This window comes from Glycine max, chromosome 19 (genome assembly GCF_000004515.6).
Source record: "Glycine max cultivar Williams 82 chromosome 19, Glycine_max_v4.0, whole genome shotgun sequence".
NCBI classification, from domain to species: Eukaryota; Viridiplantae; Streptophyta; class Magnoliopsida; order Fabales; family Fabaceae; genus Glycine; species Glycine max.
Genome location: NC_038255.2, coordinates 39523398 through 39548696, shown reverse-complemented (window position 1 = coordinate 39548696; position 25299 = coordinate 39523398). Strand labels below are relative to the sequence as shown.

The following is a 25299-nucleotide window of genomic DNA, read 5'->3' as shown; positions in this document are numbered from 1 at the left end:
CATGATATAAACAAAAAAAAAATCATCATTCACATGTATAAATAAGTATGAGTATATAAAAAAAATATTAACATAAAAGAAATTTCTAACGCATAAAACTATAAATTTATTTAATTAAATTACATTTTTTAGTGAAAAAGAAGAAAATAAAATTAAATAAACTTATTGGCAACAAATAATTATAATTTGATTCGTGTAGGAGTTAATATTTATATTATTTTCAGTGAAGAAACGCATAAAACAAAATATTTAATTTGAAGTAACATGGAGAAAAAAAATGCACATTTTATGTTATTGACTATGGTAGGATTCGAAGTTGAGTCTTTTCGTAAGCTCTGCATAAATATAAGTTGTAGTGAATAGCTTTTGAAAATAAGCTAAAAACACCTTATGAACCAGTCATAAGTACTTATCACATATGATAAGTTCAAATAAATTGTTGATAAGTTCTTCCAAACGAATGCAAGTTGAAACTTTTGGCAAAGCTGTTAAAAAGCCCTATAACTTTGTACGAAATCATAACCTAGCAATTGATATTCATTACAAATACATGACATGTTAAAACTTGCTCTTAAGCTATTGTAAATTCGTCTCGTGTATTATATGCATTAAACCCGCTAGTACTTTATCAACAATATAAGCATAACAAAACACATCCTATACTAAGAAGTGCAGAGAAACAACGCATTCCGATCGTGCAAGGAGAAAACAATATTTTTTCATTAATCAGAGGAGAGAAAAGATGACTAGGCATATCAAGCCCCAACTAATTTATTTTCACCGTCCACAAAAATCCCAATCAGATTCGAATCAACTGCATTTTATATACAGTTTTGCTTTCACATGGCTATACAAAAGAGAATGCTAATGCTTTAGATGGATGTATACGGGGTGCATCGTACTGCTGGCAAAAATGATCTTGAGAATCAATGCAGCGACCATGGTTTCAAGGGATAGTTTAATCCCCATATTTTGGCTAGCATTTCCACCTTATTGATAGCTTCTCCAATTCCTGTACAAATCAGGGATACAACAATGGCTCCATAGCCTGGCGTAATCAATGTAATGTAACCTTGCATCGTCACCCTAAGCAGACTGATAAGTGACCTGATCTGCCGTAGTTGTGTCGTACTTGGCATTTGCCTCAGGGGTATCCTCTTCACTAGGTGGAACCAGCTGCCAAAATAGTGATAAATACTTCTCCCAGTCCTTCAGAATAGCCGCACCTTTTGTACTACCGGTTTTTTCCTTTATACAGAGACGATACAAAATTATTTGAGCATTATGATAATCAAGTGATATAATAAAATTCAAAGAGCAAGAATAAAATTCTACCTACATTGATTGCACATGCATAAATTAATGTAAATAGGGGAACTTACAACATGAGCTTCAATCAGGCTCTTCAGTTGCATCTGCCCAACAGGGGCTGACACCCGTTGAATTTTTACAATTTCTCCATTTACCTGTGAATTGACTCAGATATTAGCATACCAAAATAGCATGGTTTGTATCAAGCAGCATAAATAAAAGGCTTTCAAGGTTATAATGGTTATTTTTTAGAAGCATTTTTTTCCCCAATGAGAGGGGTGGTCTAAAAACTATCCTGTGGTTGAGAAAAATACAATGCTTGATGACAAGTACTTATGAGCCACTTGATGAGATAGACGATCACAACTAGAGTAAGAGGACCAGGTAAACTAGATACTACTGCTACAAGATTAGTTAGAAGCAAATCTTAAAGGCAGTTGGTGTTTCATGAAAAGGCACTTGTGAGATTCGGGAAGATCTTCAAACAGTAGTATACTATCATGTTTTTTCTTAAACCGTTGAAAATGCTTCCCAAACTATAGATTTATCATTCTCTCTTTTTTCTAACATTAGAGGGGCAGTAAGGGAATCCAGATCAGAAAAAAGAATTTCAATAATCCATGCATACACTCATTTGTAATAAAAAAACAGAGAAAGAACTGTGAAATGGGTCTCTGGCACAAACCTTGGGTATGAAAGTATTGTCCTCATCAAGAAAGTAAGCCAATCCTCCAGTCATTCCAGCAGCTACATTTCTACCCACTCTGTCAAAGGTAAAATAAATAAGTGATAGCCTCAATTTATTCCAATTCTTTCCCTGAACAACCACACTAAGGGAGTTGGGAAGAGGAAAAGAATGGTATAGCTTTCATAAAGAAATAATACTCACTTTCCCAAGACAACCACACAGCCTCCAGTCATGTACTCACAACAATGATCTCCTGCACCTTCAACCACAGCTTCAGCAAGCGAGTTTCTCACAGCAAATCTTTCCCCTGCTCTCCCTCTAACGAAGACCTGTCCACCAGTTGCACCATACAAGCAAGTGTTCCCTACAATAGCTGCATCCTCAGGTTCAAAACCGGTCTTGTCAACTGGAGTGATAACCAACTCACCTCCAGCAATGCCCTGGCAACAGTCACAATAAACATCAGAACAATGTGCCCCAACTTAGTATCTAACTAAAACAAGTCAAAACAGATACCTCAAAACAAAAACATCCATTTCATTCACTATGGTGACAAAAGGGGTGTCTTAATTGTTAACCCTATAATGCACAACTTGATTACATTTGGCAAAAAAGTAATATCATCAAATCCTAAGAAAAGCAAGGAGGAACAACCAGAAGAAATTTGCCAAGTATTTCACCAATTAAGCACAGTACATCACTGAATAAATAAGCATACTGGAATAAAATAATCAAGTAAACAGGTCTCATACTTTTCACCATTAAAATGAACCATAGTTACACATTTCATGTTTAATTTCCTAACAAGTTCTTAGGTAATGCGCAACAGCAGAGTTTTAATAAGGTACCTTCCCAACATAATCATTAGCCTCTCCAACAAGGCGAATGTTCATTCCAGGTGTCAGAAAGCATGCAAATGACTGCCCAGCACTTCCTGTAAATCTGGAAGCAAGGAGAATTTGTTTTTTTAACTTTCCATTAAATATTTAAATACAAATATTGGATTTCAAACTGCAAATTAAGACATCTTACGTTATATTCAACTGTCCAGCAAAACCAGTGTCACCGTACTTCTTTGCAATGACACCAGCTATACGTCCACATGCAGCACGATCAATGTTGTATATTTTTATGGTCTTATTAACCACCTTTTCATTTTCAATGGCATAGGCAATCTGAAAAACAATATCATTAATATCCCTGCCTCATGTATGACATTTTCTTTTAAAGCAGACAACCATTTTCCTCATCTCATTCCCTTATTTTATAAAAAACAGTTAATCAAAAAGGGAAAAACAACCACGTTCCAAAATTAGATAGTGTAGGTCTTTTTCCCTCCATCCAACACTTCAACCCAATTAGTTTTTTTTTTACCTTTTTTATAACTTCATAAAAAATTTACCCTAGTGCCAGAAGGCTCTTTGTTATGCGAAAGTATGGGGGAGGACTATTGTACGCAGCTTTAGCCTTGCATATGCAAAGAGGCTGTTTCCAGATTCAAGCCCATGACCAACTGGTCACCAAGGCGCAACTTTACCATTGCGCCTGGGGTTGCTCTCTAAGCAAACTTCATGAAAGACATAAATTTGTTAAGTGCTTTTTTATTCAAAGAATAACATTTATTTCAATTAAGAAATTTTGAGAACTATTAAATCAACCCCATGAAGAAAAAGATATCAGACAGTAGATAAATAGTACATCTCTAAAAAATCACTAGTAGGGATCTGGTGTTTTGTAATCTTCTCCCCCTCCCTACTCTCTTAACATATATCAGATGGTAAATGAATTTGAATAATTTTTAGACCTTACTCTGTGGAAAACAATTAGTTGAGAAGCATAGGACAATACAACTTCATGTTTGGAAGCTGAATGTGATTGGTCTAAACTTATTCTCAGAAATTTCATGTGTATAACTAGTTGAATAAGATAGAAATCTGAAAAATAAATCACAAATGTATAAAGTTTTAGAACGATAACAGGTGCAAACTCTGGAAAGTCGTGATCCTATCTACAGTCTTGAGATTACAAGATGATTTTATGCACAGGAGGCCCATGGATAAAATAAACTAGAAACTAGAATGAGTCCTAGTATTTGAGCACTGAATATGATTGACACACAAACTGATCTAAAGAACAGGGGAGGCCAATAATATTTTTAATACCAACACCTATAGTTGTTTTACCTCTGGGTCTGCTAGCAAAACATCATCCAGAACAGGACCATTGGTATGAGGCTCCTGATTCCTAATTTCTGTGCTGCTCCATTTAGGTAACCCAACATTCTGAAAATGAACGGTTAATCAAACACAAGTCAGAGAAGCAGGTAATTCTTCAGAAAGGAAAGATATACATGGTTATAGGCAATTCGTACAGAGAGGATATAACTCAGATCTAGATGCTGAGTTTTTGCTAGAGATATGTCTCTTGGTTGGAACAAATCAGTCCGGCCAATCACATCATCCAACTTCTCATACCCCAGCTGTGCCAATATGCCTCTTACCTGGTCAAATAATGATATTTATTTCCAGACAGGATGAGGAAAACATTACTTAATACAAATTTCAACATGATAAATCAAAATTAAATTAATAACAGCAACTCCAAAATAAGAAAAATTAAGATGAGTATGAAAGATATCAACAGCAGCCCCAAATTACCTCTTCAGCTACATACACAAAGTAGTTGACAAGATCCCCAGGAACACCAGGAAAGCGTGCACGCAACTCTTCCCTCTGAAATGTAATGACAAATTCATATTAGCCAAATGACAAGTAATGATTACACTAAAGCATTAAATAATAAATCAGCCTTCTAAATACCTGACTGGCAACACCAACTGGGCAATTATTGGTGTGGCAAATGCGGGCCATAACACATCCAGTAGCAATCATTGCCACTGAACCAAACCCATATTCATCAGCACCCATTATTGCTGCCATCATGACATCTACTCCACTTCTAAACCCACCATCAACTCTGAGAATAACCCTTTCTCTAAGTCCATTTTCAATGAGTGTCTGCAAGAAAAATAATCCACAATCATATAGCATACAAATTTTCGAGGTAGAAATGATGAAAATAAATTCTAATCACACAATTTCATGATTTAATTATAACCTGGTGAGATTCTGTAAGCCCAAGTTCCCAAGGACCTCCAGCATGCTTGATGGAACTTATAGGGCTTGCTCCTGTTCCCCCATCATGTCCTGAAATCTGTAAGTTGATCACATCATTATATGTTATGCTTCACAAAGGACAAATGCATATCTGAGAAATATATATAGAAGCAGATCAAAAATGTATATGGATTACAGGTCAAAGTAGATACCTGTATAATGTCAGCATTGCCCTTTGCAACCCCAGATGCAACAGTGCCAATTCCAGCTTCAGCCACCAGTTTTACTGACACCTTGGCCTTAGGGTTCACCTGTTCAACCAGAGAACCATAGATTTTTCTTCATTATACTAATTACTAAATTTCATTCAAAGGAAACAAATGAATAAAACAAGCAATATAAAAGTCATGATGAGAATCAAATAAGTGAATAAATTTCTTAGAGTGTCACCTGATGGAGATCAAAGATCAACTGAGCAAGGTCCTCAATAGAATAAATGTCATGATGAGGAGGTGGAGATATAAGAGGAACTCCTGGTTTAGAATTTCTCAACCTAGCAATATACATGCTAACTTTTTTTCCAGGCAATTGTCCACCTTCACCAGGTTTTGCGCCTTGTGCAATCTTAATTTCTAACTGATCAGCATTTGCCAAGAATGTTGGGGTGACACCAAACCTTCCAGAAGCAACCTGAAAAAATGCAATATATTTTATCAGATTACCACTGCATATCACAATTTCTGTGACTAGAGCTGTTACCTGATCAAGTTTAGAATAATACAATTTAAATCAGCCAGATTGACTGAATATAGAGGTTAGCTTGCCATCCAATTAGATTAAGAACTAAATTTGTAATCATGAATTATAACAGAATGAATATTCATTTGGTCCATCAAATGTAAATCACACCCACAAAGAATATGTTGTAAGGCATGATCTATATAACCTAACCTACTTAAAACTTGTGTGGCTATATTCACTTCCTGCATCTGGATTCTTAAGCTAATACTGCAGGAAGGTGACCATATGTTGGCAGCCCACCATGCTTGTTGCAATTACAGAAAAGCACCAAAATGGGAAAAGAGAGGATTAATTCATACTTAGGTTTGGGAGAGTTGGAAAAGAGAGGATTAATTCATGACCATCGTTTTATGGGGCATAGTTGCAGGGCACTGGCAAAAGCATATGTTGGCAGCCCCACCATGCTTATTGAACTTACATAAAAACACAAATTCTGTCTTCCATTCTTAGGTTTGGGAGTGAGAAAAGAAAGGATTAATTCATGACCATTGTTTTATGGTGCATAGTTGCAGGGCATTGGCAATTGGAAAAGTTGGCAGTAATTCATGACCATCAAATTAAAATCATATAATTGCAATTTGCAAGGCATCAACTAAACAAATCAGATTACAGTATATAATTTGGTCAATTAATTGCTAACATTCAACAGAGAATAATAGTTTCTAAACAGATGTATGCTATAATGGGTAAATAATTTGACTACTGAAAGAACAAATAAGGCCTAAGTATTAAAATAGTCCATCTAAAGATATTCCTGCATCACACAATTAATATAATAACATTAATATAGTCAACAAAGTTAATGAAGGCATTTTTAAAAATTCCAGTGCAATAACCTGCTTGATGGCACTAGTTGCAGTATCCCCATTTTGAAGACCTTTAAGGTGTGGAAGAGTTGGAGAGTAACCATCTACGACATCTGTAAGTGGTTTCCAGCGAATAGGATCCTGAATGCAATACATGAATACATTAGATCATCGTTGAAATGCAAATAGTTAAGGAAATAAAAATACAAAGGAAAAAAATTGTGTTACTGAATATGAATGTATGATGTATCTATACCAACAGTTATACTGGTATAAAAGTTATATTACCTCCCCACCTTCCCCTGAATTTGATTTTCCACCTATTCTGTTCATGGCAATTGCAATTGCTTCATGGGTTTCTCTGGAAATAGCTCCAAGTGACATGCCCCCTGTGCAAAACCGTTGCACAATAGATGAAGCAGGTTCAACCTTCCCCACAGGTATTGGAGCACGATCACTTTTGAATTCAAGAAGATCACGGAGAACCTGGAATGAACAACAGATATCTCACATAAATCTGTTGTAATAAAATCTATGATAACAGTATGAAAATAGGATCTCCAGGAATTACATTCACAGGTCGATTAGCCAAATATTGCTGATAAACTGAAAAGGCACTTTGACTTTTCTGACGAACAGCTTTGTGGAGCAACTTTGACATTTCTGGGTTATTTGCATGATACTCCCCTTTGAAAATGTAAATCAAAATCAGTCAATTTTTATCATACCTAGAACACTATTATGAATGCAACTTCATTGATAAAACAATAACACTCATTCAGTTTTTCTAAAAGCATGACAAAAAGTCAACTGATTTTTCAAATCAGCATCAGCACTGAACTCATACCTCCTGGTCTGAACTGTATAAATCCAAAATTTTCCAACCTTTTAGCTGTATCTTCAGAGAATGCCTTCACCCAGAAAGACAAAGTCTCTCTTGCCACCTGCACCATATCAAAGTATGAGTAAAGTTTCAATGTAAGTGATATCCATTATAATGTAAATTCAAGTATTGAACACATATGTCCATTCTTAAGAAAATAGTGTATAATTGTACCCAGGATGTTTACAAACATAAGAATTTATAAGCTCAGAGAAGATGGAGTGTAAGTATTAAAAGTCTAGCTGTTAGAGTAACTACTGTGTGTGAGTAGTTATCACAGTCTATTGTAGCAGACTTCAGTTATCAGTCAGTTGGTTAGATATCAGTGAGTGAGGTGGTTACTGAAACTGATACAGAATTTAGTTCGTTCTTTCCTCAGCCTATAAATGTAATTCTAGACTGTATTGTCAAATCATTCAACAGTTTCTGAATTATTTTCAGTAATAACATTTTCTGGGTGATTTCCTCTCATTTTCTCTTACTTTCCTGCATTTTTTCTTCTGTAACACAAGCAATTAATATTGCATGTACCAAGTTCACATCACCTACCAGAATTTTCCCTCAAAGAAGTCTTATTTAGGTGTAACATTCAAAGTCATAGCTGTTAAAATTGAAAATTAATTTTATTCAGGGTCATGATATATGTAAATACGTACTCCTCAAAATGTCTATAAAGAAAATATATGATGAAGACAGAAATACAGATCCAAAGAAGATTAAGTCTTCTCCAACAAACAATTTGAACAAGAAAATGAAGTACAAAGAAGGATAAGAAATTGTCCGAAATAGACAAAGATAGATAGAAATGTTGATAAATATGGATGTAAAAATAGCTTATAATGTTCTACATCTTTCCATCCTCTTATTCATGTATAATTATATATTGTTTTACATTAACGAACTTGAGAGAGAGAGAGAGTAATATTTAATTTAACTAGGAAAATGATTAATAACAAGGTTCAGCTCTGTTACAGTGAAACACATATAGGCAGAGACAGAACTGACTATATGTGACTGTAATAACTATCATAGCAATTGTCAACCTGTCAGTTATGACTGACTGATAGCTGTACAACTGTCAGACTGAACAAGCTAAAGCTTTTTTTTTGGCGATTAGTGAACAAGCTAAAGTTATAACTGAAAGTACAGAGTGCAGTAGATGAGTGAAAGCACACAAATAGTGTAGTCTCAGATACATAACATGATTTTTTTTACATCAGCAATTGTAGTAGGAGAAATGCTCGCAACATACTCTCTAACATTGGTTGGAATTTGTTGGAAATCACAAAATTAAGTGGGTATCACTCCTTACTTAATGAACCCCATTCATGATTTTGTAGTTATCAATTAATTTTAACCAATAAGAAACAATGTGTTAGAGACTATATTGCTAGCACTCCATGATGTAATACATTTGTAGTTTTCAATAAATCTATCATGTAATACATTTGTAGTGCCAAAAGGCTGTATGGTATGATATTTATCTACCATTAGGCAAACAATATCATTATTACAAGACTCGGACAAAAGGTATAATTGATCAAGTGTTATCAAGCGCAATGAACTGATGCTTATATTGCTAATAAAGTAAAAAAACCAATTTGCATTTTCATTCTCAGGCTTGAGTCTGTAATGTTCATCACCTCATCAAAAGTTAATCCACCAATTTTCGACACACTTCCTCTGAATGCAAGATCAACAACTTCCTTCCCTAATCCATAGACTTCAAATATTTGTGCACCACAGTAACTAAACAAGAAATTGAAAAATAGATTTGTCAAAAGCATATCAGTAAGGAAAGCAAATAAATGAAACAATTAAACATTAGACAAACTACTAACTTATTGGAAAAAAAAAGAATATACCAGCCTTCTCTGGCATTAGTTGCCCTTTATGACTACTTTATTTCAATATAACGTACCTTGATAGCAACGAGATGCCCATTTTGGAAAGAATTTTAAGAAGGCCTGCTTTTACAGCCTGAAATGCAGGCAAAAATGAAAATGACTAGTTACTTATATTTAAAAAAAATTAAAGAGGAATTTTTTAATAAAAAGAGGGGTCACAATACAAAGGAGGAAAAAGTTTCTTCTCTTAAAGGTCCCTTTCTTAATATACAATTCTTGTTTTTCAAGTCTTATTAGGTTAGTAGTCTTAAATAGTCGTACAGAGCTAGGCTAGTATTACTTGTACTATACACATATTTGATCAAGATTATTAGTATAAAAAAATAGACGTATTAGATTAGTGCAATGCCAAATCAAATCATATCAGAATAATATCAATCATTCAGAGACCAATTTTTCACATTTTTACTTTACATCATTTCAAAGATGTTGAAATTTGAAAATAGAACAGAATCTCCCTTTTTTTTTGTAATTATTGAGATAGATTATATTTTCTTTCCTACTTTCCCTTAATATGTTTAGATTTCCCCAATTTCGTTTTATAAGTTTACCCAATAAAAGGGGGATTAGTGCTTGTACTGCAAACACACAGAATAATATTCAGTTCTTCCTTTTAAGTTCTATTCAAGTTGAATATAACCGGGTCTTTCTTGGTTGCTTCTTTGAAATTTGATCTATTTTATCTTTAATTTCCCTTCAATCTCACATAATCTTATTTTCCTCTTGATTCACTTTTCCCTTGTGTAAAAATGTGTTTATCCCATTCATACAGTTAATGAATGAAACTCATTTTAGCATGGTATTAGTGAATCATTTTCAACCACAAGCAGCTCTCCCATGTTTGCCTAAGGACCATTATTTAAAATACAAATTAAATAACCAAGGCATATACATGGCCATCATAATTACAGATTACAGTTTGGCACACAAAAAAGGAATAAAAAAGAATACAGTTTATTACTTCTGCATCTGAAATAAAGTCAAAAGAGTGGTTTGAAGTTGAGCAGTAACCTTGCAATAGTTCTTCTGTGCCTGTTCAATTGATACAGTAGGCATCTTTCCATTCCTCATCAGATTTACGGTTTTATTGCTCAAACGCCACTGCCGACAAGTCTCCAATGCCAAGTACGGACACACAGCACTAGAACAAACAAAAAAGATATATCATACTATGCTCAAGAAGAGGTAAGTGGGTTTAACTAGGCATGATTCCCATCTTACATTGCTGCAACCAACTTATACAAGTTAGAATTAATTCCAATAACACCAATAAACAATTATTCAGTGCGGAAAGAAAAATTCCAGATTTATTCAAGTTTAAATGAAAAACTGGCTACTTGACAAGTGTAAGAATACAACTGTGTCATAAACAAGCAAATTAACAAGGAAACAAAAGATATCTTCAATCTATATCATGCCTAACAAAATTGAGACTAATAAATGAAAATTTAGATCACAAAACACAACTCCTAATATAAGATTAAAATAAGGAAGAAATCAGAAATCAAAACACTGCATCTAACAGAGACTTAAGTAGGGGCATTAAATAACCTTGCACCATATCCTATTAAACAGGCAAAGTGGTGAGTGCTAAAGCACTGAGCAGTATCTGCTATAATTGAAGCTGACATTCGCAGGCCATTCTGGATTAGATGCTGATGAACAGTACCAACAGCAAGAAGTATTGGAATTGCAGGATGAGTTGGTTCCTAGGACCAAAAAGAAAGGAATGCATTATTAGCTCAAACACACATCCAAGTATATACTATATAGGAAGCATATTGGAATTCATGCTCTCGTGAATGGAGATAATGATGACCTTACAATCATAATGGAGGGTCAAACTTAGACTTGAATAAAACAATCTTGACCATGCATGCATGGCCAAGATTAGCTCCTATCACTAGATATGCCTTGTGTTTAAATGAAAGGGGGAGAAACTTAAGACTCCTAAATTCAGGGGGAGCTCCAGAAAAAATAAATGCAATAACTCAGGGGAGGGGGGGACGGGGGACCCTCACCTTACAAGCCAATTTTGTAGGATTGAGTTAGGCCCGAAACCAAAATTCTATGATTGTATCAAAGCCTATCCTAGATCTTATATTGGGCCACCTACCATATTATTCACGCACCAAGCCCAATAGTGGTAGATGTGAGGGGATGTATTGGGAAAAACTAAAGTCCTACATTGACTAGAGATAAAGCCTAAAAAGAGTATATAAATGAGGGGCAATCCTTATTAGAATGTGGGTGGGTTTGGGCCTAACTCAACCCCAAAGCTAACTCATAGGGTGAGTGTTGCCCTCTACTTATATGCTCTATCTTGGCACTATCGCTACCCAATGTGGATCTTGGGTTTTTCCCAATAATCCTCAACTTACAAGCTGATTTCATAAGATTGAGTTAGGCCCTAGCCCAAAATTCCAAGAGTCGTTATCACTTTATAATTTGAAAGAGAGAAAAAATCTCCACAATGCATGTGAGAAACAGTCTTGATCACTTTATAAATGGAAAGTAAGTTCATAAATTCAACAAATTTGAATTGACAATTAAATTTAAAAAAAAATGAGGAGAAACTTTGATCATTGCAGACAATAGCATATCATGTCTTGCGTTCATCTAATTAGTAATTATGTATGTATCAAATCATTGCTTCTATTATTTGCCAAAAAAGGCATTGCTTCTATCCTTGAGAGATATAACAAATACACTCTTTAGAAAGATACAGGTTATACTAGATGGTCCTTACCAATGCTTCTGAACGGTCTGATAGAATAAGCAGCTGGGAACCATTTCTAACAGCTTCATCTGCAGCTTCACAAAGCTTATTTAATGCTTTCTCCAAGGAACCTTCAATGCCCTTAGTTATATCAAAAAATGTTGGTAATACTTGTGGTTTTAAGTAGGAGTCTTTTAGTAATGACTCAAGCTCCCCTTCATTCAATACTGGACTAGATAACATAACCTGCTTCAAAATATATCATCATCTTGTGGGCAAGAAAAGGCAACAAAATCATGGGTATTATATGACAATGACAAACTAAATATTACAGATGTTTGCTAAAATACCTGTGAAGCATTCTCTGGCCCAATTTCCAATATATTCCTTCTCTTCCCAATATTCACTTCAAGAGACATAACCAATCCTTCTCGAAGAGGATCAATTGCAGGATTTGTAACCTGTACTTCGAAAGATGAAGAAAATTGGAGCAGTGGCATCAGAGTGAATTAAAGAGCAACATAAAGAGATTTAAAAATAGATATGGATATGCATAGAGCCTAAGCAGTGACATACAATGAATCCCATATAGAAACAACAAACAATACCATGCATCTCATGACATTGTGAACAAACAATAAACATATTAAGTAAACTAAACATGATCCAGATGTGATGAGATAAGTAACTTTGCACTGCATAGCAAAACTATGTCAGAAGACAGGGCAAATTAATTTCAAAAATAAATTTTAGGAAAGTACTCTCTAACTTGCCTGTGCAAACCGTTGCTTGAAATAATCAAAAAGCATGTGAGGTTTCTGAGACAATGCTGCCAATGGAATATCATCTCCCATGCAAAACGTGGGCTCCTTTCCTTGAGCAGCCATACTCTCGATCACCATCTGGACATCTTCACTAGAGTACCCAAATGCCCTGGTAGTACCCATAGAGAAGAAGAGTAACAGCCATATGAGATGTTGTATTGTAAGCATCAATAGAAAAGCAAACACACTTTCCCATCAACATACTATATAACATTATCTTGTAGGACATTCAGCATTAGCTTATGGAAACCAGCCACAATCCCCTTAAGTTGATCTTGATAAAACAAAAGACAATAACAACAATAATAATTCCCACCAGGTGAGGTTTGCTATATGAATCAAGCAATTCCATAATTCCCAATCCTAAGTCATGTATATAGACAAACTATTGACTGCTAAATCTTTCTTAATGGTTTCACTTGTGTTTTTTTCAGTCTCTGCTGCTAGTGACTGGACTATCCTCCATTTTATCTAGTCTCCTAACTAGGTCTTCTACAAGTCTTCTCTACACATGCCTAAGCCACCTATGCCAGGTCTCTACCATCTTGTCTACCAAAGGTGCTACCCCAATTTTTCTTCAATGCATTATTCATTCCTAATTATATCTTGTCTAGTATAACCACTCATCAAATGCAACATTCTCATCTCTGTGACATTAATTTTATTCTCTTGTTGGCTTTTCGTCACCCAAGATTCAGTTCCATACAACATTGTTAGTCTTATAAATACGCAATAAATTTTTCTTTTAATATTGAGTGATACCTTTTGTGACAGATGGCACCCAAAGCACTCCTCCATCCCACCCATGATCCATCCCTCTTGAATCCTAAGGTTTAAATCTCCCTCTATTTCTTCATTGTTCTATATGATGGGCCCTAGATACATAAAACCGTGTGACTTGTGGTAAAGTATGTTTCCTGAGTTTTACTTCTAAGTTAGGATTGTTGCACCTATTTTACATTCCATACACTATCTTACTTCGACTTAAGCAAAAGTGATGAGATTCCAGATCTTGTCTCCATATCTCTAACTTTTCATTTATTTCCTCTCTTGATTCTCCAATTACAAGTTACAACTATATCATATGAATATGCATTTTGGCACCAGCTATTCAATATAAGCACATCCAACACTACAGTATAAAGAGACAAGGGCTGGAAGTCAATTTTGAGGGAGTACTACAGTAATAGGAAAACCTGTTGTGATCCTATCATGTACTCCCAGCCTGGTTGTGACCCTCTCATACATATAACATCCTTGATTGCTTGAATATATGCAATACAAACTGCTTTCTTCTTTCGGGCCTCCAACAATAACTCTCTTGGTACCCAACCATACACCTATTCCAAATCAATGTAGACCATATGTAAATCTTTTATTCATCCAGTATCTCACCATTAAATGTCATAACAAATATATTGCTTCCATGACCACCCTCCTAGGCTTAAAATCAAATTGAATTTTAGTAATATGAGCCCCTAGTTTTAATCTCTTCTTAATTACATTTTCTCATAAATTCACAGTATAATTCAGGAACTCTATCCCCTTATAATTTGTGCAATTTTGTATATCTCCCTAGTTCTTATAAATAGAGCTTAAGAGTGCTATTCTCCACTCCTCCAACATTTTCTTAGACCTCATAATCTTGTTAACTAACTTTGTCAGCCAACTAATACCTTTCTCACACAAATCCTTCCGTATACCTCAATGAGGATATTTTTTTATCAAACTAATTTGCTATCTGTCATCTTTTTCAATGCTTCTTTAACCTTAGGCTCCCAAATTCTATGATAAAAGATATAATTTTGATTCCCTTTCCTTACATTCCGCCTATACAAAAACAAAAGATGGCACCCTTCATTAAATAACTTGTGAAAGTAATTTCTTTACCCATCCTTAATATCTTTTTTTGTTACCTAGACTTTACCTTCTTTATCTTTACTGCAGCACACTTAATCCAAGTCTCCTGACTTTTTTTCCCTACATTTAGAAACCTATAAATACCCCTCTCACACCTTTGGTGCCAAAGGATTGATACAACCCATCAAAAGTTCTTGCTCGCAGCCTTCTTGGTATCTTTCTTAGCTGCCACTTTTCCCCGATTTTTTGCATCCTTACACAGACAATGCTTTATAACAATTTCTTCTGACCTTCACTTTATCTAGCACACTTGCATACCACCACCAAGATACTTTACCCATAGGTTATCAGCCTTTTGATTCACCGAGATTTTCGTTAGCCACCTTCCTAAATCCCTTTGTTCATCTTGTCCCAGATATCATTTGCACTTCCTATTGCCTCTCATGACATTCTTCCATAACTCTTTGCTTATAAAGGCTCCACTGTTTTTCACCCAATATTTGACACCAGTTGGTCCTTGAAATCCTATCTTGACTTTTCCTCCCAAATCTATTCTCAACTCTTACATCCATCACCAAGACTGTTTGGTAGTCAAGTTCTCAATCTTGAAAAATAAAATATTAGACAAAGATCCTTTTTCCTACTTCCTAGAGAAGAATATATCACTACAAAGGGAGTTCATATTATTGTTTGTGTTGAAAAACCTCTTTAATTGTGGTCACCCCTAGCCTGCCTTGGCTGTGGCCTCTTTGGGGCTGCGTTAATTGCAGCCAAGAGAGTGGTAGTTTAGTCCCACATCAACTAAAGACATGGCTTGGACAGTCCTTGCCTTACAAGCCGATTTTGTGGGATTGAGTTCGGCCCAAAGCCCAAATTCTAAGTTTAAATCACAATTTATCCAAAACCACAATGCATGATCCATAAAGATCAAGAAAAATAATAGATAGAGAACCACATAGAATGTTTAAGCAATAGCAATGAGTAAATCAATGGGTTTAATAGGATGTATAAGTAGAAACACTTAAAAACAAACATTTCCTCATCAAGGATAAAACTAAAAGTAATATCTACATAGAACTCTCACTGTTGGTGTCTTAATACTGCCTCATTGTCCAACACAGAGGCTGAAAGGAAGTTCCCGAGCTTCAAAGTCCGCAAATTTTCCTTGATCCAGTTCCCATATGGGCTTGATAAGGCTACTCGTTTTTTAACTTCTGTATTCTCATAGACCTACCACACAAAACATTTGGAATGTAAAATAATCCCACAAGACAGCATATATACTACTTTTGACAGGAAAATTAAAAAAAAAATTATTTAAAAAAATGTCCAAAGAACTCATGGATGGGCAACCACAATTTCGAATTCACAGACCATGACCCTCCCCATATATTATTATTATTTTCCCATAATTGATATAAATTAATTTTATCAGTCAATCAGATTAAAAGAATCCAAGAGAGAGAATTTAGGGAAAATCTAAATCTGTAATGAAAAGTTGTTATGTATTCAACCCAAACAGAAACTGATTACACTTCAGTTTATAGAAGCTACTAACTGTAACTGTCAACTAACCTTAGTTAGTTGGTGACAGCTGCCATACAGCTGTCCTATTCTAACAGACTAACTACTAACCATAGTTAGACCGACAGCTAACTAAGAGAAAATAAAAAATTACGAGTAAGTATACTCTTGTACAGATATATCTCAGTATGACAAAATGATGTTAGTGAAGCTGTTAAGGGTAGAATTTCTAGAAAACTTTCATTCGTATGCTTTTAAAGGAAATTCTTAAATCCCTTATACTATTGAGTGTCATATGATGTAGTCTTAACCTTAGAACAAACATCACAAAATTAAGTAAAGAGAAAACCTCCAAGTGGGTGATGCTACAACTGCTTCAAGGGTGTCCAATGGAGTTTGGAAGAAAAAAACATCAGAACAGAACACAAAAATTGAACAGATGATGTCAGCAGGAGAACAAACTGAGGACTTACAAAACACACGAAAAAAAGAAGAACGAAGCCCAAGGATGAGAGACAGAATAGAGGCAGAAGAAGGACACAAACTTTCTCAAGATATATATGCAAACAATCAACAGAACAGAGTTTATGCAAAAAAGAGTAGTGGATAGGGGATTTGGCTCCTCTAAAGTGAGGGGAGTACACTTTAAAGGTAATAACCATTAATTAGTAAATCAACAATTGAGATTGTAACTAACTTTAGAGTTTGTTATATATATGTATTTGATTTTATCACAATTTTCAACTGTTGATTTTCTAATCATTGATTGTGAGTGTAATGTATCCTTTGAAGTGCACCTCCTTACTTTAGAGGAGCTAGATTTGTGAGTATGCCCTGGGCTTTGCCAAAAAAACACTGGGCTTGGCCAGAAACAACACTGTAAGCATTGGGTATTGATGATTTGTGACAAAACAGGTGAGAGAAAAGTGCACGTTGTGTTAATAAAGTGTCGAACAAGGTTTCTGAAACTCATCACAGTTGCACTGCTATAGCACGCAAAATGCTGCAATTTTAGCTGCAATGATCGCTATAAAAAACTGCTCCATTATTTGTATCCTGTAGAAGCCCAAGGCTAGCACACTATTGACAGCTACACTCTTGACTTTCCCTCTTCTCCCCAAAGATTTTGTACAAATATGTTGGAAATAATAATAGTTAATGCACTTAGAAAACAGTATGTTCATGTATCACATGAAAAAATGTATTTAGTGTTCACGAGTATTAGTTTCTACGAATTTGCACTTATGTAATAGTAGCCTAGGTAATAATCTCCACTAAGTCTAGTAAGAGACTATATATATATGGATGATATGCAGAAGTCTCCCCCTCTAAATTCAACAGAATAAAGAGAAGGAAACTTAGCTTCATTTCCAAAAGGCTAGTATCAATAGAAAAGGCAAAAAGGAATGGGTAGCAATGTGTTTTATAGAACAAGATTCTGGACAAACAATGTCATTCAATTAATGACTTTGTCACATTGGGGGGACAAGCAATATTGTGGAAAATTAAAAAAAAAGTCTAAGTTGGGCAAATATTTAAATTCAATTCAATATTAATAATGCAGGAACTAGCAGCCATTAGAAGATAATGTGCTGTGTTCAAAATTAATATAATAAGAAAATACTGCACTGCAAACCTGACCGCCAAGTAAATCAACCGTTATCATCATGCCTGGACCTAAACGGCCTTTCAAGACAACCTTTGACTCATCCACTGGCACAACACCAACCTAAAAGTGAATGACACACGGTAAAATATCCTAAATACAATAATTGAAAGTCATGAAACTGAATTTGTGGCTTCAGAACTGTAATTCTCATTACTACACATAAGTACAAGAGATGCCAAATTTCAAATAAATGTTTTAAACAGACCAAAAATGTTAGATATTTATCATTATTTATAAGTAAAAATCATTTTAAAAAAAACACAGGCGGAGGCAAAGGCAAAGCAGAACATATTCACAGGATGTGCACAACAAAGAAAAGAATAGAAGAAAGGTCAGATACTAATATCTGAAATACTGTTCTTGAGTGTACAATGTACATACATATGTGACTATCAGTCTCTGTTTAATCTAAACATTTAATATGATGCTAATTAGAAAGCTAGTAAGCTACTAGCAAATGGGACTCAACAGTTTAATTTTCATGTAGCAAAAAAAAAAATGGCACAAGCTGAGATAATAGAAGATTTAGTAAAATGACGTTGACCAAATCTTAGCTTTTCCAAGTTCAAATCAGCCAAAACATCATCTTCTACTAAAAGTTCTAGAATTAGACAATAGAGTAGAACTGCCATCTGAACAGTGAAATCATACAAAATTATACTAATTAACCATAAATTATACATAACCAAGGGATAAAAGTTTGGGACTTCACCTCAGAGGCAACATAGACCATATTGTCTGATGTTCACAAATGGGACTTAACAGTTTAATTTTCATGTAGCAAAAAAAAAAATGGCACAAGCTGAGATAATAGAAGATTTAGTAAAATGACGTTGACCAAATCTTAGCTTTTCCAAGTTCAAATCAGCCAAAACATCATCTTCTACTAAAAGTTCTAGAATTAGACAATAGAGTAGAACTGCCATCTGAACAGTGAAATCATACAAAATTATACTAATTAACCATAAATTATACATAACCAAGGGATAAAAGTTTGGGACTTCACCTCAGAGGCAACATAGACCATATTGTCTGATGTTCGCCAATACCTAGCAGGTCGAAGTCCATTTCGATCAAGGCATGCACCAACAGTTTTCCCATCACTGTGACACATGAATTGGATTACCAGCAATCACAGAAAAATGATAGCAGCCCATAATTAATTTTAAATTGGCAGGGTGATTTTGTCTTAAAGAAAACAGAAAAAATGGTAAATATTAGCATAATGTAAATAAATTGCATAACAAAAAGATATTTAAATAAATTCCTTTTCTAACTTCATACAGTATATTCACATTGATTGAATGCTCCTATTAAATTCTACTAGAGCCAATAAGCATTAAAATTAATCATGAATCACATTGCCAAACAACATGTATCAAGAACAATTAGTTCATTACAGAAGAGTTACTAACTACTAATGACAGTAAATCAATAATCACTAGGGAATTTTTTTTCTTGAACACCTCACCCTCTCCCTTCCACTACTCACTTGCCTCTATCGGAAGTCCAATTTCTCTTCAACAACAAATCGATGCTATACTTGAAGGTCTTCCGCAAGATTATCATTCAGTAATCTCGGTTATCGAAAGCAAATTCCAACCTCTTACTATTGAAGAAGTTGAAGTGTTACTTTTAGCTCACAAGGCTTGATTGCTATAGTTTCGAAAACACATCTTTGATTCGCCTTCAATCAATCTTACTTACGTGAACCCTAACTCATCTTCATCGTTTGGTTCCGATGCTTATGCAAATATCGAACAAATCTTCACAACAGTATGATTCGGATACTTTTCGCAGAAATTTTGGTCACAGTGGAAGTTTTAAAAGAGGCGACCGCCATGGTGGTGGCTGCGGCAGTTGTGGTTGTGGGGGAGGACGCTTCACAAACTTTCAATGCCAAGTGTGTTACAAATATGGACATACAGCGTCTGTTTGTCACTATCGCTTTGATCAGAATTATCAACCAAATCCCTCTCTACACTATATGATCCTTCAAGTCAAGGAAATGTACAGAATAATTCCTTTGGTCAAAATAAGTACTCTCAAGGAAATTCTAATAACTCTGGTCAAGTAACTATGGACAAAACAGTGGTTTCAAATCATCAAATTCATGGAATCAAGGAACAAATCAGAACAAGTCAATGCAAAATAACCAGAGTCAACAGCCTCCAAGTGCAATGATTGCAAACTCCAACTTTCAGTTTGGATCTTCTTCAACCTGGATACCAGATTCAGGTGCCTCTTTTCATGTGACAGGAGAATCATAGAAAATTCAGCAACTCAGTCCTTTTGAAGGTCCATACCAAATCTACATTGGTAATGGACAAGGTTTGCCCATTAACTCCACTGGTTCTTCTACTTTTGTCTCTCCTATTAATCCTAAAGTGTCTTTGTCCTTAAATCAACATTTACATGTGCCCACTATAACTAAAAATCCAATCAGTGTTGGTAAATTTGCACTAGATAATGGTGTATTTTTTGAGTTTCATCCTAATCATTGTCTTGTGAAATCACAGGGAGCCAACGAGATCTTACTTCAAGGCTCACTTGGATCTGATGGTTTATATATCTTTACAAATCTTCGACTCCAAGGCTCAGCTGCTGCTAGTTCAGCTTCTTGTTTTGTTTCAAATTCAGTAAATAATTCCAGTTCTGATATAAATAATTTCAAGTCTGATGTAAAAACTACTTCTTCTGCAAGTGCATGTACTAGCACAAGTTATAAAACTCTTTGGCACCTTAGATTGGGCCATCCTAGTTCTAATGTTTTGAGACTTGTTCTTAATCATTGTAAGATACCAGTTTCAAATGAAAATATCTGAGTTTTGTGCAGCTTGTTGTGCTGGTAAATCACATAGATTACCAGCCACTTAATCTGAAACTGTTTATAATCAACCCTTAGAATTGATATACAGTGATCTATGGGGTCTTGCACATATTCCTTCTAAAATTGGTTTTCACTATTATATAACCTTTGTTGATGCCTATTCCAGGTTCACATGGATTACTTGCTTAAAAATAAATCCGAAACTTTCACCGTTTTCCAACAGTTGAAGTTAATGGCTGAACTTCAGTTTAATTCCAAAATAAAAAGTGAGCAAACAGACTGGGGAGGGGAGTTCAGACCACTAACTAATTTTTTAGCAAGCCATGGAATAATTCATAGATTGATTTGTCCTCACACACATCACCAAAATGGTGTAGTGGAGAGGAAACACAGACATGTTGTAGAATTGGGCCTTGCTCTTCTCAAACAAGCCTCCCTACGTCTCAAATTCTGGGATTTTGCTTTCACAGCAGCAGTTTATTTTATCAATAGGTTACGTACCACCTCCCTGAACTTTAATGTTCCCTACACTGTTCTGTTCAATAAACTACCAGATTATACTTTTGATGATAGAAGGTCTACATCAGGGGCTGCTATTTATTTTGGTCCTAATCTCATATCTTGGTGGTCTAAGAAACAACAAATTGTTGCAAGGTCAAGTACTGAAGCTGAGTATAGAATCCTAGCTCAAGGTACAGCTGAAGTGATGTGAATTCAAACTCTGCTGACTGAACTTTCTGTTCCTTTTACTACAGCAGTATTCTGTGATAATCAAAGTGCTGTTGCCATCACTCACAATCCAGTTCTTCACTCTAGGACAAAACACACGGAGATTGATATTTTCTTTGTTAGGGAGAAGGTTTTAGCTAAGAAGCTGCAAATTTATCACATTCCTGCAACTGATCAATGGGTAAATGCTTTAACAAAGTCTTTGTCTCCAACTGGATTTCTTTTCTTAAGGTCCAAACTCAATGCCATTGAGCCTCCCTCAAAGACTCAACACCATTGAATTTGAGGGGGGGTATTAGAGTATTGTAAGGAGCTGCAGTTATTCAACTGCAGACTCACCTAGCTATTAGTAAAGTTAGTTATCTAACAGCGGCTGACAGCTGTTAGTTAGTTAGATGGCAGCTGTTAGTCTCTCTAACAGAACTGTCTATAACTCTTTTTTAACCCTCAGTGACTTGGGTTAATGCATAACATTTTACTCCTCACTTTCATCTCTTACTCTCTCTCTATTCTCTTAGATTAGGAATTCTATGAAGCTCAGTTCATTCCCCTTCATTATTCCTTTTATGTCTTTATTTTATCAATTAGTAAAGTAGTACAGCCATCAATGGTTGAATTCACCCCCTTTTCTATCCATCTTTTTTTATTGCTTAACTCTGCACCAAAACTTGTATTTTTGCATTCACCAAACTACACAATAAGTTCGATCAACTACATGTTAATATCTGACAAAAAAAAACTAAATCTTAATATTACTTTTTTAGGAGAGAAAACGTTAATATCAATTCTTAGGAAAAGTGGTAACTTTTTTTTTAAAAAAAAAGCATTGATTATATTTCTGTATTCTAAATGTATTAAATATTTTTAATGTCGGGGTATGGGTATCTAAAATACAAATTAATAAAAAAAAAAGATTTTCTTCTCCTAGACATTTTCAAAACAAATGATCCTTAAAAGCAGTTCGGAACAATTCAAAGCAATTCGGAATAGTTCAAAGCAGTTCAGAACAGTTTGGAACAGTTCAGAGTAGTTCGGAGAGCAGTTTAGTACAAATCGGTTCAGTTCAGTTCGAACCGCCTCTAAAACAGTTTGGTTCAGTTCGTCTGAACTGTTTGACAGTTTAGTTAGGGGAACAACAAATGCAGTTCAAAGCAGCTCGCTAAAGTTCAGTTCAAATTGAACAATTCAATTCAGTTCGAGTTGAACAGCCCCGCTGACTAGTGCTACTTGTTAAATTCTTAAAGTCACTTCATATGAATTAGAAATTTAGAATTATTGGGAAAAACCCAAGTCCCACATCGGCTAAAGATAAAGCCAAGTAAGAGTATATAAGTGAGGGGCAACCCTCACCCCTTGAGCTAGCTTTGGGGGTTGAGTTAAGTCCAAACTCACATTCTAAAAATCTAAGAATAGTGATAGACCAACAAGGCAACCATGTTCCTCTGAATTCTTTTTTAAGCATTTATACCTGAACAAAAGCAAAGCTGGTCCATCCCAAGCTTCCATCTGACCCTTGTAGTAGTCATAGAAGTCAACCACCTAACAAGTAAAAGCAATATTAAGGACACTTCCATGCAGAAATTGAAGAAAAATGATTCAAAATATAATAGGAAATAAAAGATAAGATTCAACAAACAGAACAGACTCTGCAATTTTGCAGAGCAAGCATGACAAAAGAGCACTGAAAAAATTCATCTTAAAGGGGCAAGGGCCTAACAACCACTCTAGATAGGCTATTGCCATTCAGTTATGAATAAACCTCATAATGGGTAGGTCAAATTCTATTTTACACTATTCTACTTCCGATACTTTATCCTTGACTTTCAAATGTTGGCGAACATTTAAAAAATCAAGATATTAAGTGTTTTAATAGAAGAAAATCAAGAAGGTTGTAGGTTATGACTGCAGAAATGAGAAATTGATAGGAATAAAGGAAATGAACAATTTTATTGGACAACTGAGAACAGGAGATGCAACTCTCCTCCAAAGGTTTCCTTTTTACAAAGGATTACCTCTTTCATACAATTACTCTTATTGTTTTAATGATCCTTTCCTCCCGAATCCCTCCTATTTATCTAAATGATCCCCTATAACAAACCACATTACTGTTCTAACTGTCAATAACTATTTTTCCCTTTCTTTCTGTCCGAACTTATCAAAACTAAATGGAATCATTACAGAGAACTGAAAAGGGACAAGAAACAACACAACACAAGGAGGGAACCATAAAATCAAAACCTTGCCAGATATTAAGTGAGTTTCAACCTTATTTAGATTATACTAAGAAGCTACATCTCTATTTTATTTTATGACCTTTTCAACAAACAAAACAAAAGGACATCAAGCCTCAAAATCCATTTAAACAAGCAATCTACAAACAGAATCTATACAGTTAAATGTGTTTTAGGTACCTCAATTTTCTGTCAAAATTAGTCTTAGTCCCTGTACTTTAAAAACATTGATTTTGGTCTTCGTGTTATTTACAGTTGGTGAATTTTGTCCCTCACCCTAGTATCCTAAGAACTATAAATAGGGACGAAATTCGCCGATTATAAAAAATATGAGAACCAAAATCATCATTTTAAAATATAGGAACCAAGACTAATTTTGACCAAAAATTGAGGAACCTAAAACATATTTTATCAAAATATATAAAATGCCAGACAAAATCATTCTTTTTAAATTCAAAGGAAAACAAGCACTTATTACATGCAACCAAAGTTGTTCCTCAACCATGCATCTCTCTGTGAATGTGTATTATTTGAGAAACAAAAAGCAATAATAGAAAGTATGAGTTACAGTAAATGATAAGGCAGATAACACATGCTTCTCATATTTGGACAAATAAAGTAGACAGAACATGCAATAACAAGTGGGGATTTATAACCATGGCATTGAATATGTCTGTTATATAAAAAGAAAAAAAAATACCTCAGGATATTTGATTGACAGAGTTGGATGGTTTTTATAAGCCTCTGGAACAAGAATCATCATAGCTTCCTCAGGACTTCGACCACTTCTTATCAATAACTGAACCATAGTAGACCAAATATCAAGATATAAAAGTGACCATTAAAAAAAGTCTAGAGAATTTGATACACAAATAATAATAGTAGTAGTAGTAGTAATAATGAAAACAAAGAAAAACTCAAAACAAAGGTTATCAAAAACAATACAAATGAGGAACTTGTATATCTTAAAGTAAGAAACACAACAGTTAAAAAAAAGAGGATTCAGTAAAAGAAAAAAAAAAGACAAGAAAATCAACTCAGAGCAACCATTGATATTTGGACCATCAGTTTCTTGCTTTCACTTTTTCTGTTTAACAATAGTTTACTTTGATTAAAGAAGAAATACATTAAAGAAAATAAGAATAATACAAATAAAAAAGCATAAGAAATTCACTTATAGAGGAAACAAAGAAAGAAAAACAAAACATGGGAACAATAGAAGAGTAACTTTAAGGAGCTTGCTCCTTATTCCTGTGCAAATCCTCAAACCCCCCCCCCCCCCCCCACAAATTATTATTTCCTTATTTGCATGGTTTGGTTGAACAAGGATGTTTTTTGACTATGTGGATTTTTATAAGTTAATCTGTTTATGATTTGTTGCTTCATGTTTTTACTTCATGT

The 25299-nt window shown here is 34.8% G+C and overlaps 1 protein-coding gene across 2 annotated transcripts in view; it reads right to left on the bottom strand.

Annotated features, from left to right (window-relative positions):
* Positions 1-696: 696 nt before the first annotated feature.
* Positions 697-25299, bottom strand: part of LOC100809299 (ferredoxin-dependent glutamate synthase, chloroplastic) — a 39019-nt gene continuing 14416 nt past the window's right edge. For both annotated transcript variants that reach the window (XM_041012524.1, XM_014771717.3), the window contains exons 5-33: positions 24599-24697; positions 23136-23206; positions 19115-19211; positions 18076-18168; positions 16000-16145; positions 13005-13164; positions 12582-12692; positions 12262-12477; positions 11064-11221; positions 10524-10653; positions 9527-9585; positions 9249-9354; positions 7570-7666; positions 7294-7409; positions 7011-7208; positions 6753-6863; positions 5566-5805; positions 5328-5426; positions 5117-5212; positions 4819-5016; positions 4657-4731; positions 4371-4499; positions 4183-4281; positions 3032-3174; positions 2848-2941; positions 2201-2439; positions 1997-2075; positions 1383-1466; positions 697-1248 (exon numbers count right to left, since the gene is read on the bottom strand). In XM_041012524.1, coding sequence (XP_040868458.1) covers positions 1087-1248; positions 1383-1466; positions 1997-2075; positions 2201-2439; positions 2848-2941; positions 3032-3174; positions 4183-4281; positions 4371-4499; positions 4657-4731; positions 4819-5016; positions 5117-5212; positions 5328-5426; positions 5566-5805; positions 6753-6863; positions 7011-7208; positions 7294-7409; positions 7570-7666; positions 9249-9354; positions 9527-9585; positions 10524-10653; positions 11064-11221; positions 12262-12477; positions 12582-12692; positions 13005-13164; positions 16000-16145; positions 18076-18168; positions 19115-19211; positions 23136-23206; positions 24599-24697 — 3705 coding nt within the window. In that variant the 3' untranslated portion in view covers positions 697-1086. The remainder of the gene's footprint in view (positions 1249-1382; positions 1467-1996; positions 2076-2200; positions 2440-2847; positions 2942-3031; positions 3175-4182; positions 4282-4370; positions 4500-4656; positions 4732-4818; positions 5017-5116; positions 5213-5327; positions 5427-5565; positions 5806-6752; positions 6864-7010; positions 7209-7293; positions 7410-7569; positions 7667-9248; positions 9355-9526; positions 9586-10523; positions 10654-11063; positions 11222-12261; positions 12478-12581; positions 12693-13004; positions 13165-15999; positions 16146-18075; positions 18169-19114; positions 19212-23135; positions 23207-24598; positions 24698-25299) is intronic.